This window comes from Ruditapes philippinarum, unplaced genomic scaffold, assembly GCF_026571515.1.
Source record: "Ruditapes philippinarum isolate M1 unplaced genomic scaffold, ASM2657151v2 ctg2389_1_1_1_1, whole genome shotgun sequence".
In the NCBI taxonomy this organism is placed as follows: Eukaryota; Metazoa; Mollusca; class Bivalvia; order Venerida; family Veneridae; genus Ruditapes; species Ruditapes philippinarum.
The window spans coordinates 89,239-108,073 of NW_026853300.1; the positions used below are offsets into that span (position 1 = coordinate 89,239).

At 31.3% G+C, this 18,835-nt stretch overlaps 1 protein-coding gene across 1 annotated transcript in view; it reads left to right on the forward strand.

Annotated features, from left to right (window-relative positions):
* Positions 1-10,660, forward strand: part of LOC132736425 (uncharacterized) — a 51,869-nt gene extending 41,209 nt beyond the window's left edge. The window contains exons 44-59 of the mRNA XM_060723553.1: positions 324-572; positions 1,080-1,229; positions 1,689-1,793; positions 2,105-2,212; positions 2,462-2,624; positions 3,197-3,380; positions 3,708-3,793; positions 4,206-4,529; positions 5,050-5,249; positions 5,640-5,812; positions 6,175-6,399; positions 7,761-7,963; positions 8,325-8,395; positions 8,625-8,708; positions 8,978-9,178; positions 9,742-10,660. Of these exons, the coding sequence (XP_060579536.1) occupies positions 324-572; positions 1,080-1,229; positions 1,689-1,793; positions 2,105-2,212; positions 2,462-2,624; positions 3,197-3,380; positions 3,708-3,793; positions 4,206-4,529; positions 5,050-5,249; positions 5,640-5,812; positions 6,175-6,399; positions 7,761-7,963; positions 8,325-8,395; positions 8,625-8,708; positions 8,978-9,178; positions 9,742-9,792 (2,577 nt within the window). The 3' untranslated portion in view covers positions 9,793-10,660. The remainder of the gene's footprint in view (positions 1-323; positions 573-1,079; positions 1,230-1,688; positions 1,794-2,104; positions 2,213-2,461; positions 2,625-3,196; positions 3,381-3,707; positions 3,794-4,205; positions 4,530-5,049; positions 5,250-5,639; positions 5,813-6,174; positions 6,400-7,760; positions 7,964-8,324; positions 8,396-8,624; positions 8,709-8,977; positions 9,179-9,741) is intronic.
* Positions 10,661-18,835: the final 8,175 nt, after the last annotated feature.

The window sequence follows — 18,835 nt, forward strand, 5'->3', positions numbered from 1 at the left end:
AAAATTATTAACATATAAAAAATCCTTATCTAAGAATTATTAACATATTGAAAATCCTTATATATAATGTCATTTAAATACAATTCATCCCCGCAACAGCAACTTATTAAAAATGAAACTATTACACACAAAACGGAGAATACCTTTATGAAACATCTTCCAAATAATCTAGATTTGCTGAAATATTGTTGTGATATATACTATATGTTGATGTTGTTTTTTGATTTTTTTTTTTATCATTTTTGTAAATAAGATACCATTGAAATACAAAGAGAATAGTCAATGTCAATTTCAATAACGTTATTATGATAAATGTTTTTCAGTGTACAGTTTATCAGCCGTGCTTTCAAAATCGTTGTATCAACACCGAGCCGGGATATCAGTGTCTAGAATGCCCAATAGGATATACTGGAACATTTGAAGATGCCTACTCTCACGATAAATACTTGCGTGTATTTATATATAGGAATTTGGAAAAATCGAACTTTACTTACCAAGAATGTGAGGACGTGGATGAATGTGCAACAAATAATGGCGGATGCGATCCACGTATGGAATGTGTTAATACTATTGTAAGTAAATTAACATCATGAAATATTAGAATAACTTATTACCAAAAGAAAATATAACCAAAAAACAGTATAAAGAGTGAAAGAGACAGTAACTTCTAATTTAAGAGTGAGCTATTTGATATAAAAATGCATTAACGGGTATTGAGAGATTTTTAACAAAATAATTGAACACATATTGGACACTCTCCTAAACATTTAATTCACATTGAATGATATCTTGCTAATCGAGTTTAAAGCTGATAAGAAACTGTTAAAATCGGGATTGAAATAACACAATATTAATATTTGAATGATGGTTCTAGATTTATGTATTACGGAAAGGCAATTGTTCATACCACATTTGTGATAAAATGAAAATCATATGTGTTATAAAAAATGCAGAAACAAAACTTAGATTGAGTCTGTTTATGTGCAATACCGGAAAAACGTTAACAAATGTCATATTTTTAAAGCCTGCTTGGCTTATCATACACTTTCTAATGATATTTTTTAATGTTTTATTTTAAGGGAAGCTACTATTGTGGTTTTTGTTCAGTTGGATATATAGGGACCAATAGGAGTGGCTGTTACCTTGACAACTTTTGTTTATCTGGCGCCCATGACTGCACAGATTTAGCTGACTGTGTATATCTCGGTCCTGGACAGTACAAATGTGTGGTAAGTACAGGAAGTTTTATTTAAATGCATGTTTGTAGGTATAGTGTAATGGAGTTTTATTGAAAATGCTATACTACCATGAAAATATAAATTTGGCAATGCACATATTAAAAAGGTGAATAAAGAATGATTTTCGAAAATGGATTGTGGACAAATATTATTAATCGTGAATATGAAAAATTTCAGCATGTGCTTCATTAACAAGGATTTTATCTTGATACTGAAATGTCATATCAAATAAAAAGTACTTATTTAGTATTTTCTATGTTTTTGTCCAGCACAACACGTTCTTTTATGAACTACCTGGCAATAGTTGCATACTAGAAATTAGGAAAACATGTGTTTGTTTTCCAAAGAATTATAATTTTCTATGGAATATATTTCGATAGATATTATATTTTTGATACTTACAATAAATTTCCACAGTACTGACTTACGTTACTTTTTTCTTTTATAAAGTGTAAGCCGGGTTACGCTGGGAACGGAGCGAAATGTGGTCCTGACACGGATATGGACGGGTTTCCGGACAGCGGATTGCCCTGTGTCGAATGGGGATGTCGAAGGGTTAGTTAAAACGAGTCGGTTTAATTAATAATTGCAAATGAATCATTTAATATTAGCAGGCACTTTGTTAATATTTGATGATTCTATTTAGTTTTGATTTTATATTCATGATATGTACATCTTAATTATTTCTATTTTAGAAATAAAGTTTTGCATTAATATATGCATTATCTCAAAATGTTTGTGAAAAAGTAATGGTTATATTTTGTATTAACAATATTAAGTGTAATTGTAGGATGTTCTGAATTATGAAATAAATATGGTATTTTTATCATATAATTATCATAGTCAAATATGGCAACATATTGCAGGATAACTGTGGAGTAGTACCAAATAGTATGCAGGAAGATACGGATGGTTATGGCTTTGGTGATAATTGTGATGATAATGATGACCGTGATAACAGATATGACTATGAAGTATAATTTCCTAAATTATGTTTCGTTTATTATTTATTTAAACACCACACACATGTAAGCATAGATTAAACATATCATACAATTGCTTTTCGACGGATAGCCATATATATAAATTAGCGGATATATTAACTTTTAAAACGACAATTTCCATCTACACTCAATACATATGCTTTATTCAAATATTAATGGTATGTGACATATTAAAGCTTTTTGTTAGATGTTCTTTATCTATCTTTCCATTTTTCACAGGATAATTGTCAATTTGTGGATAATAATGACCTTCTGGATACAGACGGCGATGGTGTTGGTGACGCCTGTGATAATTGTCCTAATGACGGTAGCTCAATAAGCCAGGCTGATGCTGACGGAGATGGAGTGGGTGACTTATGTGATACTGATGACGACAATGACGGTAAAACCTTTATCAAGTATCCTCTTTTATCATTATATATTCCACACTCGGACGTTTATCATAACCCTTATGACTTCAAACAAACTATCTATATATTTTATACATTCGTTAATTTTTAATAAATTCTTAGTCAAATTTTCCAAAAAAAGAAATGAATGCATGTAATTTTCTGATAAAATATAGCGTGCACAAATATTTTCAGTAGACATTTTACATCTTCTTCGATGTTTCAGAATTGTTTTATTTGCATACTTATATACATATTTAACTTTTTTTGCAAGAGTGGTATACACCTGGTAATAATAATACAGGATCTTTAATACAATATGAAGGAGCATTATACAAACTTGCTTTTTTACGTAAGATAATGCGTGAATTATCTGATATATGGTGCGGAAACCTTAAAAAAAAACTTAAAAAATTGAACGTATAAACTTTAAAAACTATTATATCACTGGGTTATAAATGAAACTGTAGAATATGGTTTTAGTATTGTTGGTTCCATTTAGCCGGTGACAGATACATATATAGATACATTCCAACTATTAGTATGAAACTTTTTTTCAACAAAGGAATTCTTGATGGCTCTGACAATTGTCCGCTTGTTGCAAATGTTGGACAAGAAGACACAGATGGTGATGGTGTTGGCGACGCCTGTGATAATTGTCCTAGTACATCAAACTCCGCCCAGACAGACTCAAATGCTAATTTCTATGGTGATTCTTGTGATGCTGTAGGTGCATCAAACATCGATGAGTATGTAATGTCATACAATCACAATACTTTTATAAAATTAAATAACATGTTTTTCAAACGATAAAAAGATATTTATTTCTTACTTCCAGTTACTAATGTGTAATTGCTGTATTGAACTATGTTAACAAAGAGGTTTTATTTCAATCTCATTTAACAAAAGATTGTCTGTCAGTGTGATGCCAACACAAAGTTCTAAAGTCTAACATGTTTTTCATTTTCTAGAACAAAAATCGTATTATTTATTTATATTATATCAATTTTACATGTTTGTTTATATTTATCTCTTAAGACATTCAAATATCTCGAATATTTCTCTCTTTATCTCAGGGACGGTGATAGTATACCAGATGCATTTGATAATTGTCCGTCGTATATGAATGGCGATCAGGCCGATACAGATAACGACGGCATAGGTTTGTTCTTCTTATCCAAACAAATACAGTCAAAAGCGCTTTTAATCTCATGCAGCTTTAATTATAATAAACCATTGAACAGAATAATTTTAAAACAACAACTGATACGGCAATAATTTGTTAAAGAAGTACTTTAATAGATTTGCAAATCCTGCTCCTGCATGTACTGGATAAATTTCATAGTTCAGATTCTTGAAAATTTTTTTAACCCTTTCCATTGATACCACAACATCATATTATTGATAAACAGAGAATTTTGAAAACAAAAATCTTTTTACTTTGTTTCTAATATTTTTGAATTCATTAATACGACATCGTATTTAATTTAACAAAATAGAGATTATATGCTATATCAAAAACAATTTTATATAACTTGTTTTTTCTAAATAAATAGTTGTACCTTGTTTTGCAGGAGATTTGTGTGACACAGATATTGACGGGGATGGTGTTGATAATGATAATGACAACTGTCCCTTTTATGTTAACGCTGATCAAACTGATGACGACGGAAACCGCGTTGGTGATATATGCGAGGTTGACTTGGATAACGACGGAGTCAATAATCAAAACGATTCATGTCCTTATAATTCAGCACTGCATGAATCTTCATTTAAAGACTATTTCACAGTGGATTTAGACCCTTCACTTTCAACGATTACCCCAGTTTGGCTTGTGAAAAACAATGGGGGTGAAGTAATGCAGACTACTGGTACCGAAATGCCCACAATGCTTATAGGTACAGTTACTGTGTAATCATTTATATGAACAAATTGTATATTATCGGTGGTCCTGTCGCAATTAACACATAACATGCTTTAAAAGGCATCGTGAAATATTGAAATATGGTAGGAAATTTCTTCTCACCACAACCCCCCCCCCTCCCATTTTTTGCTTCCCCTTTAACCCTTGCGGCCCTTGTCCCTTTAATTCCCATGTGGGCCCGTTTTATTATTTCACACATTGCGTGTCATTCTCTTTTCGCCGTTCTTATGTCCATTCCCGGTTTTGGTTTGGTACCTTCTGGGTGCCCTGCTTGGGTATGTCGGGGGGGGGGGTGCTGCTTCCTGTAAACGTTGCTTTTGCTTTGTTGATTTTTATTTTTGTTTTTTTATATTTAACTAATAAACGAATTTTTAAAAATACCATCAATTGATCTTTGTTAATACTGAAGATCAAAAACGCTTAGCACATATAAATGTTGAAGAGCCAAACGTATTGCAGTGAGTGACAATGCAAGCATATGTAATATCTTATAGGTACCCAATTATATGGCGCGATTCAGTATAGAGGGACTTGGTATGCTGATCACGAGAATGCTGATGAGTATTTCAGCTTTGTGTTCGGCTATGCAAATAACAGGAAGTTCTATGTTGTGATGTGGAAAGGCAAACACTATAATTATAAAGAAGACTCGGCATCTACATACAAGGGAGGAATACAAGGAGCACAGATTAAGGCACAGATTCTATTTATACTTTTATATGAATTTGAAAGTCCTTTTTGGTAATACATAGCTTAAGTTACTAACTTAGCCGGAGTAAAATGGGAGGATCCATAGAAATTTGATAAAAGCATTCTTTTTTTTTCAAAACAAAAAAAGCTGAATACCGATATTGTAAGTTTTAAAATAGACTCTACACGAACTGGAAGTTAGATGTTTTTGGTACGACTTTTACATATTTATAATTCATAAAAAATCCGTAACATAATAGGTTACAGTTAGAACATTTTTTCACATATTATTAATTACATTGACAATGTCTTTACTCAAAGTCAATGAAAAAAAATTGTAATCTTTGGTTTTACGTCTTGGAAGATATTGAATTTAGTGACCTATCTTTATTAGCGGGTTGATTCGTCAACTGGGCCAAGTTCTAGTCTTGCTCAAGCTTTGTGGCACAGTTATTCCGTTTCCGGACAGACGACTATGTTGTGGCAAGATCCGGATATGAATGGTTGGGAACCTCTTACTTCGTACAGATGGTATCTTACACACAGACCGTCAATTGGATATATAAGGTGCTAAAATTGTTTTTGTTTTTTTTGTTAATGTCAAAGATGAATTTGAAAACATAATACTGACGTGATATAGGTGTTTAAGCACATTAAATTATTAATAAAGGTATTTTAAATTAAACATTTTTCATCACAAACTATCACACAACAGTTTGAAAAATTGTAATGATAAAAGTATTATAGGGAATACAATGTATGCAAATTTAAGTTGAGCTGGTAGAGGAAAGTAATTCATAGTTTTGTTTCAGGTAACAAGGTCTGGTTATATGTTTTCAATACACATGGCCACACGATATTCGCATAACAAATTTGTTTATGATCAGTATTAAATATGAACATGTTTCTGTTTATAATCTGTAATTTAGCTTACAAATATACCAAGGATCTAATCTTATCTGTGATTCCGGAGACCTGTACGATGCATCTATTAATGGTGGTAGAGTAGGCGTTCTGCAATTTGGAGAATTTCCTACAATCTGGTCAAACCTACAGGTAGACTGTCTAGAACATACCAACCATGGTTTATACTTCGACGGAGTAGATGATTACGTTGAATTAAATGATGCTGTAACACTTGGAATGGCAAACAGGTGTATATTTCGTTTTCTTTTTTCATACCTGAAACTTAGAAATTATATTGAGCATTGAAAGGAAGGTTTTTAGAAGTATACACTTAAAAGACACTTAAAAACGCAACACCTTGTTGTTTAATTTATTTGGGCTATAAGATATTGCATTCGCTGAAATTTAAAACTTATATAAATCTACACCTCATAGGTGTTTCACTGCAGTGAGTTTATAGAAAAGTACTTTAAAAGAAATATAACATAACATTGTAAAGAAAGATTGCAAATTCATGAAATATATAAATGACATCATACAATTATTTGAACACAGTAATTGGTTCCGAATAAATTCTTCGAATAAATCAAAATGTATCTCCACACATCTCTTAAAGAACTCGCATACAACTAACACAACTGTGAAACGCTCATCCATTCCTGTATCAGGGCCTGATTTATCGTCAGTAGCGTCCATATAGCGTCCAAAATTGCACTGCTCAAAGTCCTTGTACACGGACGTTTTAAACTCATCCCCAGATGTTTTTGATGATAAGAATAAGTGTATGCCTTTGAATAAAACTCTTAAATTGAAAAGCAATAGTACAGTTCATTCCTAATATTTAAGAATTTTGCGGGCATATCTGGTCTGTTCATGTATGGAACTAATCATGCGTCAGAGGTGAGTCTGTATATGCAGTCACGTGAGGAAAGTTTCCGTTCCAGTTATGGGTAATTTTGACACTTATGTCTGTAACAATATCAACAAAAATTCGATTTTGAAAAGTGATCAAAGTGTCTTACAGTATGTAATTCTATATTTTATCACATCATTATATAAAATGATCTTATTGTCCTTTATAAGCAACTGCTTTTATCAAAGTCAATACAAAAATGGACTTTTTAAAATATTATAGGTCGATGCACCATTTAATTCAATAATTTAGTTTTTTAACAGTTTTTTTAACTCTGATATTGTCATACCAATCATTTTTTCAATTAAGAATGGTGGCTCAGTATAGAAATGACTGTGTACGTAACGCATTTAAAGTGATTTACCGTTGAGATGATATATAATCAATTTATGCCGCGTTATTTGTTTTACGCGTTTTCGGTGAGAGCATACTAACACACTGTAATCTATCAAATAAATGATAAAACTGATGTAGTCGCTTAATAAAATGAAAGTTTGATTTACGACTATATTCGGATCCTACGTGCTGACGAAAAGAGGATTGAAATGTTTTCGAGCAGTTATTTTCAAATATACTGTTTCTTCAACATATCCTTGAATAACTTCATCATGTGTGTTTTGCAATATCATGAGGAAAGCGTTCATATTTCTGCGTATGGTATCTTTTTACTTAAATTGAGTTTTCATTTCTTTTTAGCTTCACTATCGAGACTTGGATATCACTTGACACTGGTTACACTTCCGGTCCATACCCTATATTTTGTACTGCAGAAGAGACAATCTGTATGTCAATAGAATCAGGAAAAGTGGTTGGTCGCTATGGAGATTTCACTGTGACGTCATCAACTTCATTGTCAGCTGACCAATGGTATAATGTCATCTTTAGACACAGGATAGAAGGTAATAATAAGCGGTTACTACATTAACTATTAAAAAGTCATCACAAATCACTTTTTCATTGAAACCAATCATGAATTCTTAGAAAGGTTAAAGTAAAAAAAAATCAAATTAAAAGAGGTAACTTGTTTAAGTATTGTCCTTTTATATATTTATCTAAATTTTACAAACTTTAAATAGACAAAAGCTTAAAGTGATGTTCACGTTCTGTGGAAGTTTTGATATTGGAGTATTATCATGTTTTGGTGTGTTTTTTCTGTATGTTAATTATAAAGAAAACTATGTGTTATGTTCATTATATGATAACGTGCACACATCACCTTAGCTTTGAAGTTTTTTTTATAAAGTTCAATTATTTTATTAGATGAGACGATTTCCGTCTTTATTGACGGAACAAAAAGAGGTGAAACATCCAGCGTTGTGATATTAGACTTGGTATGTACTATACATCCTTCATATATGAAAATGATTTAATAAACATTGATCGTAGAGGATTATTTGGTTGTATTCTATATCTGTTTGAAAGAAAGCATATCTACTGTGAAAAAAGTCTTTAGTTATTATTCATATAAAACAATATATAGCTATACTCAGTAGTCAATATGTTTCCAAAATAACAAATAGTATCTTATATAGATATAAACATTTAGTTATTTTTAAACAGCTTGTCCTATCAGCTAATGCAACTGACTTGACAATGTTCATTGGAAAAGATAATTCTGCATATTTTCGAGGAACGATCGACGAGGTATGCCAAAAAATATTATACATTATGAATTTCTTTATTTTTCGGTTCTGTTTGAGTTATGCTCTATCAAAGTGACATTATTGTGCTCAAACTGCTGCTTTATATTAATAATGAAATATAAAGTGTGAAATATCGCATATCAATTAATTTGTTATATACTGCATAAAGTATTTTAAAGACAATAAGTGGAGAGCTTATTTTATGAGAGTTTATTGTTAGTTTATGCTTTCCGATAATTGTGATATGCTTAACAATATTTGATTTTGAAGGTTCGGATATATAGTGAAGGTATCCAAGACAACGAATTAACAAGTCATATCAGTCTCCAATCTGTAGAACGTCCTGCTCTCAAAAATTACGGCAAACTGCATTTCCGCATGGAGGATTCTATATTCGCAAATGCAACATTATACAATTCCGGACTTATGTCAGGTGCCACTGCAAAACTGAACGGAGGTTCATTTGTTCAGGTATTGTAGCTCATGCTCAAATTTAATATTTAAAATACTGATAATTACATTAAATGTATAATGAACATCATCTGACTACACAGGGAAGACGATCTGTTTCGTTGTTAACTCTGCAACACTTTAGGTAGATCAAGTCTGACTTCAAAAACTTTATAAGCCGCTAGTTTAACATTTTTATATTACATGGTGTCATTAAAAATTGGTAGTTTTTTAAACAAAGACCAAATGAACGTGATTAGTAATAGGTAAGGCAGTTTATAAAACACCGTTTGTACATTCTTTTATTATAATAGACTATTTCAGTAAGAATTTCTTAGATTTTAATGAATTTCTGCAATAAAATTATTTAACCTAAAGATAAGCGTAGTATAGCTTTACAAGTTTAACTTTTTCTATATTAATGGATTTTAACCTGAGAAAAGATAAGAGTATACATTCTATACAGGTTTTCTGGTATACAATATGTATATATATTCAGAACAAACCAATGGTGCTGACAAAAAATCTATTGCTTTTTGGTATTTGTATAAACCTATGATAAATTCTATTCTTATTTTTTTCAGAGCTATCAGCAATACAATCAGTTCAAGATAGCATATCCAAACAACAAATAGAGACAATTTTATGTATGATCAAAGTGTATATACATTATTAGCTGTTATATTAAACGGAGTCGGTCATAAGCTATGCTTTTTCTTGTTTTTTTGATATCATTTTGAACATTTTTGATAACACAAAAGTCCTATTTTTTCAACTATAACTAAGAATATTTTCATCTGAGAACACAGTTAATATAGGTAAATTTATAATTGTATATACAGAAATGTTTAGTGTCTAACTTTATGCATGATATAGTTGATGTAAACTTTCCCTCTAAAACAAGGTTACTGTTGGCGTTTAAGTTTTACTAACCTTTCTTATGTCATTGAGTTAAATGTTTATCAATAACACTAGTAACTGTAATGTACATGAAATTTTATTTATAATTGAAACTTGTATAAATTATTAGATCAATGCATTGTTCAGTGTATGTGGTCTGAATCTCCCATATTCCTCTCTTTTTATCGTGCATAATTTGTATTAAGTGTTTTGAAATGTTATCATAATTTGAAATATGTAACACATTTTCTTATTTTAAATGTATATTACTGAAAAGTTTCTGTAGAATTTAACATAGCTGTTAATTTTGCTCTTCATTTTCCCAAAATAATAATAAAAACAAATCATAGGCAATGTTATATAGATCGCATATATTTGCACAAAATACTTTTGAGAACAATTTTCAAGTTGACTGATGTAGGGACTCTGATTCATTGACCAAACACATATGATGTTGTTGGCATTTCTTTTGTTTCTTTTTATCTGACCAATCTATAATTATAGCTAGACTATATGTTTAAGAAGATAAAGGCTGCGGGTGATATTGTTTAACTACATATAATTGTACTATTCATAGTTTGTTAATAAACCAATCTTTACGAAGTTTTCCTTTTATTTCTTTTTCCATTTATTAAATTTACCTTCTTTTGTTTTCTCCCTGTTTATATATACCAAAAGGAATTTCAAACGTGTAATATAAAGTATGCCACTGATCGTCCGTCCTTCAGATATCAATGTCGTGTGCGCTTTGTAAAGTTGAACAGATGAAAGAAAATAGAAATTTTAATCATAATAAGATTATGTACAAAACGCACGTTTTTGGTTTCCAGGAATTAAGGTCAAAGTCTAAACACATGTATGTCATTCAAAATACTTTTTTTAAATATACATGTTTAACAAAGGGCGAATCCTCAGCAAATTTGTCTATTTCAAGTTTTTAAATTACATGGAAAATACGAAGTATTTTGTTATATGAGGATAAATAACTTGCACTTTAGGGCAGCTATTTAAGCCCAACACCGATGTATATTATATTTATTAAAATTCTTTTAAAACTTCAGCATCGGAAAAAGGTAGGTAACTTTTTTTCACAATTTGTTGTCACTTGTAATTTTAGATTAGAACGAGATAAAATGTGTGAAAGATAATTTTTTTGTTTTCTCAAATAAATTTGCAGTACCTCAAAACATTCGTACCTTGGCATTATTACCATATTAAAATATGAAAGAAGAGTGTTTTATTCTATTCAGTAACTAAATGCTCAGCAAAGAATTCAGATAAAGCATTGTCTTAGATAAATTGTATCAGTCTTAGTAGGTGATAAAGAAATATCATAAACAAAGGTTCATTGGAACCGTTTACTCATCTAAACCAAACCATTATTCATATTGTCTAGCTTATAGAATTAAGAGAATATGGCATCCTATGCTAGCCCATTATATTAGGTTATATAGCTGGATTTTGTTTGTGCAAATTTTTCCCAACAGACCGCTGACTAGGTTATCGTGAATTAAAATTTAACGCAGTCCGCTTGAATAATACAATCCAACAGCACAGCACAATTTGGGTATTTCTCCTTTATCATAAACATTTTGTGTATTGCACAAACAAGCTCTGAACAAATCGGAAGACTTTTGACCTAGTGGTTAAGGTGTCCGCCTTCGGATCGGGAGGACGAAAGTTCGAGCCCCGCAGGGAGCTTTTATTAAAGAATGAATGTTTCTCGTGGTGGCCGCTTCGTGAGCCGCGAGGTAGTTAACATGAATGGTTACCGATTTCTATCCGCCTGGCGCCTGGGATAGTAGTGGGAGTTTGAAGGTATATGGTATGCAAGCAAAAGGTGTCTCATAAGTCAGAAATGGCTACCCTTTCAGTAGGGATGACAATATAATAAACAAGACCTTTACCTTTTTAATTGCCATTATTAAAAAGGGCTCACCATAGTCGACTGCAGCATATATAGTCGGTTTTATTTCCTGTTTGTAAGTTGAATGATTTTTCCATTTATTACATATTGCGGTTCATTTAAATGTTATCTGCTGAACGAGATAAACGACAAATCTTAGAGGCTAAATTATCCTCTATTTATTGTCTGTAAAAGATTGAAGAATTTATAATACCCGTTTAATATCCTTTTTTAATTCTCTTACAATAGCCTCCCCAACCCCATTCCCTCCCCGATGAATGTCTTGAGGAAAATTATTCGCCTGTTTGCATTGTTCACGGAAGGAAACTAATTCTCTATACTTAATATAACTACACAGATGTTTCACTCAGTGAGAAAATGCATTTTACTGTTTTAACCCATCTATGAAATTGAGTATTCCCTATGATAAAACATAAATATTTAATCCTACATAACAGCAAAAAGATTTCATTTTGATACTATCTTTCAAATTTTGTCTTCAAAAAATATACTAGCATGCTTGATAAGGTCTGTTTATAAAGTAAATACTTTAAAAACTACATATGAGATTGTCTAGTAAATAAACCGACGTATGTTCCCCCTTTTCCGCTCTCATCTAAAACATGTGATACATCTACAACTTCGGTCGATAATACGTCAGAAAGTTTATTTTAAATGTCGAATAAAAGAACATGATTCATTCGTGATGTAACATACTGGCACCATCTTCAGTGAACTTTTTCCACAGCTTCATCAGAGACACAGTCATATACCTTGAATTCTCCTTGTAGCATATCTGACATTCTTTTGCACATAACACCAAATAAAACTCCAAAACATCTTAAGCAGAATTTACCTGTAGACCAATAACAACATTTCAATATGCAAATCATTGCAGGCTCATTATTTTGATTAAGTCTGAAAGTTGCATCATCTCTTATTTCCTAGAGCCGCAGCTTTTATACTTCGAACGCAGTTAGCTAGAAAGACCACTAAACTAATTGTCATATTCAATTTCATCTCGGAATTTCCATTAGTTTTACTTACTAATGGATTTTTGTGATTTTTTGTGTGTATTGAATACTCTTTTGGAACGTCATTATTAGGAAAAATCTTTACTTATCAATAAAGTTTTTTTTACAGAGAATATTTTTATTTCAACAGTGTATCACAAAAACAAAAGCTAATACACTCAGAGAGAATGTAGTATTTGTTTTACCCATGCTACCAGCATCAAATACACTGCGTAGAAAGTCATTGTGGTGTTGCACAAAACGTACACAACACAAACTTGCAATACGATTTCATATAACGAGTCCACTTGACGTCTTCCTTTACCAATAAAGCTGAAGAGTTGCATTGTAGAAATTGTGTGATTTAAAACCAGACCAAAGAAAAAATGTTATTGGAATAATAAAAACTTTATCATAAAGACTTTTAAACATGCAAGTTGAATATTCCATTTTAGCAATGTAACTTTTATTCTCGGAATTCTTTAAAACAAGTGCTTTTGGAAATTTTATAATGATAATGATATTCAACTAATGATATTCATTGATGAACAGGTATTTAACTAATAAGCAATTTGGCCTTAATAGAAATTGGGTAGAAATAGTTCATTGTCCCTGTATTTTGTTCTTCTTTATTGAAACAAATGTCTTCTGAATATTTATCTAAATTAGACTATATTCAGCCTTGTGTCTTGTTTTGTCAGCAGTTTGTAACAGAAAATGTAGTCTTTTTAAGCAAATCAAGTATACCAAAAGCCTAAAAATCTTATCAGTACAGACCGTTTTATCTCTGAGTCGGCCCTTGTATATTTCAAATTGAATGGCAATTGGACTCAAGATCGATTATGATTGTCAGGTATTGGGGCAAAGGCACATGAAGTACGCAGAGTTTAGATCTTTTGTACAAGGGGAGATCTCTCAAGCGTAATCTAAACCAGATAGATAGTCGAAAATTGCAGACTCGGTTTTAATAAATCATTGTTTTATGAGAGGAATGTCCCATTGTACCGGCTTAAGTGGAATTCATTTAATTAAAATCACTGATCCAAAAAGTCAAAACAAATACAATACCTTACTAAATATATGCAGGGTGGTGTTTTAAGGAATTGTAAAACATGGACTGGAAAATATGCCTCTGATTGCATCATTATGTAATTGCTTATGTTAACTTTTTATATCCCTTTAAAAGCCAAAATTGAAATTTGAATTGATAAAATTGTCTTTCATCATGTAGGGCATTCATTTTTTTATTTCAAAATTACTATAGTAGTACAATTATTGGCCTCTACTGCCTAATAAGGTCACCATTTAGCCGTATTCATTATATATATATAATTTATACTTCTTATTAGGAGAGAGTTGATATATATCAATTCTCTCCTAATAAGTAGGGATACGTAAAATATAAGTACACAAAATAAAATCCCTTTCACTCTGATATTTCTGAATTTATTATGAACGTGTTTCTTCCGACTTTATGGCGTTATTATCGTAAATGTATAACACAGTGGAAAATAAGGAGTAACAAATAAAAACGGTGCAAACAAAATAAAAAGCAATAGAAGAGTGTTTTATTTAGACACAGAAGTATCACAGTTGGCTTATCAAAATAATTTGAGCCGCGTCATGACAAAACCAGCATAATGGGTTGCGACCAGCATGGATCCAGACCAGCCTGCGCATCCGCGCAGTCTGATCAGGATCCATGCTGTTCGCTGTCAGTTATCTAGTTGTCATAGGGTTTCTAAGCGAACAGCATGGATCCTGATCAGACTGCGCGGATGCGCAGGCTGGTCTGGATCCATGCTGGTCGCAAACCCATTATGTTGGTTTTAAGGCTCATTTACTATAAACATAGTTAAGTTACACATCAAAACGATGCGCAGTCTGAACTAGTACTATTATAACATTTTCATGATTCAATGGAAGAAATAAATGTAAAATATACAGTGTTTTTTACTTGCGCAGAAATGGAGATCCCTCCCAGAGTAATGAAAAGTGTGACAACTACAGACTGTTTGTATTTTAACATAATAATTGTAGTGTCTTGAAATATGAAATAAACAGTTTATTATAAAAACGTCTTTCTTTCAATTTTCTCTGATTTTTTCGCTAAATTGGGAAAACAATAAATAACCACTTAGATAAAGAGAAGTTGTTTTTTTTATCTGGTTTGTCCAGGATAAAACAATTGATGTGTTTCTCTGGTATTGTAAAAGTTAACAGTATAAATGAGGTTACGCATTTTTACATCAAAGCAAAACTGCATTATTTGGAACGTTAATGGTGATATTAAATGTATCTAGCAAACAGTTAATTAAATCGTTCAAAGTAGTAATGTGTCTCTGCCTGTTGTATCTAAAGTGAACATGCATGAGCAAATCAAATAACATTGTTCCTATTTGTTATTTGGGTAAGCAATCTTGAACTGTTGGTATTGCTGATAGCTCTGAAAAAAATAAAAATAAAATAAAAAGCATTTGCTAAATTAATTAAATTCAGTATTAACAATTGATAAACAAGGAAGCATTTCGGTTTCATCCAAACAAAACGTACCATAACGAATTGATATACTTTATCAGTCAAAGAAGCATTTAATAATTATCTAACATGCATGTATGACAACAATATCCGTTTTTAAAATCAAAGCACAGAAGGCGTTGAATGTCAGAAAGGTGAAGGTTGTGAGATTATAAACCAATTTGTTTTTGTATAGTGCCACCAATGCTTTCCAGCTTTTAAATTGTAGTAAATTGGCTATAAGACTTATTGCAACACTGATATTCAATCCAATGTTTATTTGACTTAAACAATTTGAAAAAAAAATGAGTTGCCTTAACAGACCTCTCGCATCCTAAGCGAGCGCGCAAACCCCTCGGCCACGATGAAGTTATATGTAAACGGCCTGAAGAAAACTATATTATACTAAATTACGGTTTTTACCCTTATCATTTCGACGCTAGCTGTTGTTTAACACAGATGTAAATAATCATGGAGCTTACTATAAGCATGTATATCTATAAAGCATAAAACAATATTAGAAATCTTCGACCTTTCGGAAACTATTTTGATTGAAAATTAATGCGTCATTTGACCATCTTTACGCAGTGATCTCCCCTGAATTTTTCGGCGTTAGTGTATATATAAAGGGAAGTAACCGCTTCAAAAAAAGCGGACTACTTTCGGCATTTGCAATTAACAGCATCAGAATCTGAAATTTCGCTACCATTATTTGTTTGGTCTGACGACCCAAACAAATAAAAACTGAACATGACGGGACTCGAACTATTTTTTCGGAGACTTATATACCATTCGATCCTTCTTCCAGTGTTTCCAGAATCATTAATTTTATTGTGCAAAATGACTTAAAAATGAAAAGCGTTGCAACGTTTTTCCCTCAAATCGGGCTAAGAATCAATCACAAATCGGTTTTCAGTTCATTTCAGAACCTAAATCTTTATTATAATTTGCAGATGTTTACACTTGATCTTTGTAAGAATTTCAGATTTATTTTTTTAGGTATTTTGACCCTCTTAAATACTTTATGTAAACGGCTATGTGTAGGTATTCAACCACTGATCATGAGTTATTAAAACAGATTTAGTATTGCTGATTGTTAAACTTAATAAAGCTGTGATTTAATATTGCACAAAACTATGTGTATGTAAAGATTTTGCCCTTTACTGGAAATCATGTTTTGATGTATATCCTATTTACATTTTGTCATTTTCGATCAATATTTAGTCATTTATATACTGTCAAACGCTTGTAATAACAAACAACTTTAATATTTTTCTCGTTACCTTAACAAATGAACCTCCGTTTAGTTTTGCAGTGGCACCTGACATAAGTCCGGAATTGTATAATGTTGCATTTGCGATTATAGAATCCTCCATGCGGAAATGTAAATTGCCATAATTTTTTAGAGCAGGGCGCTCTAAAGATTGAAGACTAATATGGCTTGTTAATTCGTCGTCTTGGATGCCTTCACTATATATCCGAACCTTCAAAATAACAATTTCATATCAAGTAGAAATTTTCTTTACGATAAAATTTTAATGAAAGCTGTATGTGAGAATATCACATAAAAACACAAAAGCATTAATCAGAAACTTGTTTTGATTATAAAATGACATTACATTAAATATGATCTCTTGCAGTCACATGTTCTACATGCGCAATTAAATTTCAATAAGCTTAAATAAATAAGTAATATGTACATTTCACTATTTCTCAGCGTCAGTCATTTTGTTATGCGCTATGTTGATTTGTATCTATTCATTTTTTTTATATTTTCATTATATTTTGTTGTTGCTGATGTTGTTTTTCTTCTTCGTTATCGTTTTGATTAGGTATATAATTGATGTAGGCACAATTTGTCAGCAATGTATAATTTTACTTGATATAACGTGCAACTGCAATTTTCATGTTATCTTGTTATTGTTAATGCTTCTGAGGGATAAGGCTATTTCCAGAATTACAAAGAGCTGAAACAATGTACATCGCATAAGATATATACTCGGCTAACATAATCAGTGACATATATATACCTCGTCGATAGTTCCTCGAAAATATGTAAAATTATCCCTTCCAATGAACATTGTCAAGTCAGTTGAATTAGCATATAACGAGGGCTGAATGATAAAAAGAAAGCAATAATGAATGGTTATTTAGTATAGATCTATCAAATAATTCCAAAAGTTATCTGTTTACTGATCTTAAAATGAAGTTAGATTAATTTTTATCTAACATGTTTTTGTGACTTGAGCAGGCTAACATTAATTCCTATATTGCTTATCTCAATGTTGAAAGTTATGTATGCCATATAATGACATATTTATCCAACCATTTTATGCAAATAATTGCCGCTTTAAATTAACTTCTAAGGGAAACAGACATAACATCAATATGTATTAATTAACTTAAAAATAAGCAACATGTATTGGTATGTCTTATTATTAGCAGAAATGATTTGTTTTATATTATCATATTCTATTCAAGTTTAATGCAGGAATACATAATTATACCAAGTCCAAGATAGTCACGCCAGTTGTTTCTCCAGATTTCGTGCCGTCAATGAAGATGGAAATAGTCTCATCTATTAAAAGTGTTATAATTTGAAAAAATACGGACATCAATATTCAGTATACATTTTTATTTTGAAAACAACACTTATTACAGAGACTGTAAATATTCCATTACAATTGAACAGTAAAAACAATGTACGATTGAACGTACGGAATTTAAAGCCACAGTAGTCTTCGATCTACAATCATGCAGTTTACCAAAAACTATTTTTAAAAGCAATTACAATTAAAAACAAAATAAGTAAACTTTACAATGTCATTTTGTTCAGTTGCATTTCTTAAATTCGTTAGGGCACGGGATTCGTTATTTGAATATTTAGATAAGCATATTGTAAATATATTATAAGATAGATTTATTTATTCTTACCCTCTATCCTATGTCTAAAGATGACATTATACCATTGGTCTGCTGACAATGAAGTTGATGACGTCACAGTGAAATCTCCATAGCGGCCAACCACGTTTCCTGATTCTATGGACATACAGACAGTGCCTTCAGCAGTACAGAATATGGGATATGGACCGAATGTGTAACCAGTATCCAATGATAACCACGTTTCTATAGTGAAGCTGAAATAGTTACTAACTTTATCAAGCCAGCATGATTATGAGGCATGTATGTGATATTATGATGATATCTCACGGATGACGCTGTGTAATACAAAATGTGGAAATGTTAAAGGAAAATTGTATAGTTAATCATAATAAAATTGCAAATCATTTTGATTGTTAAACTCTTACTTAGACAATATAATACAACTTTTTATGCAATCAG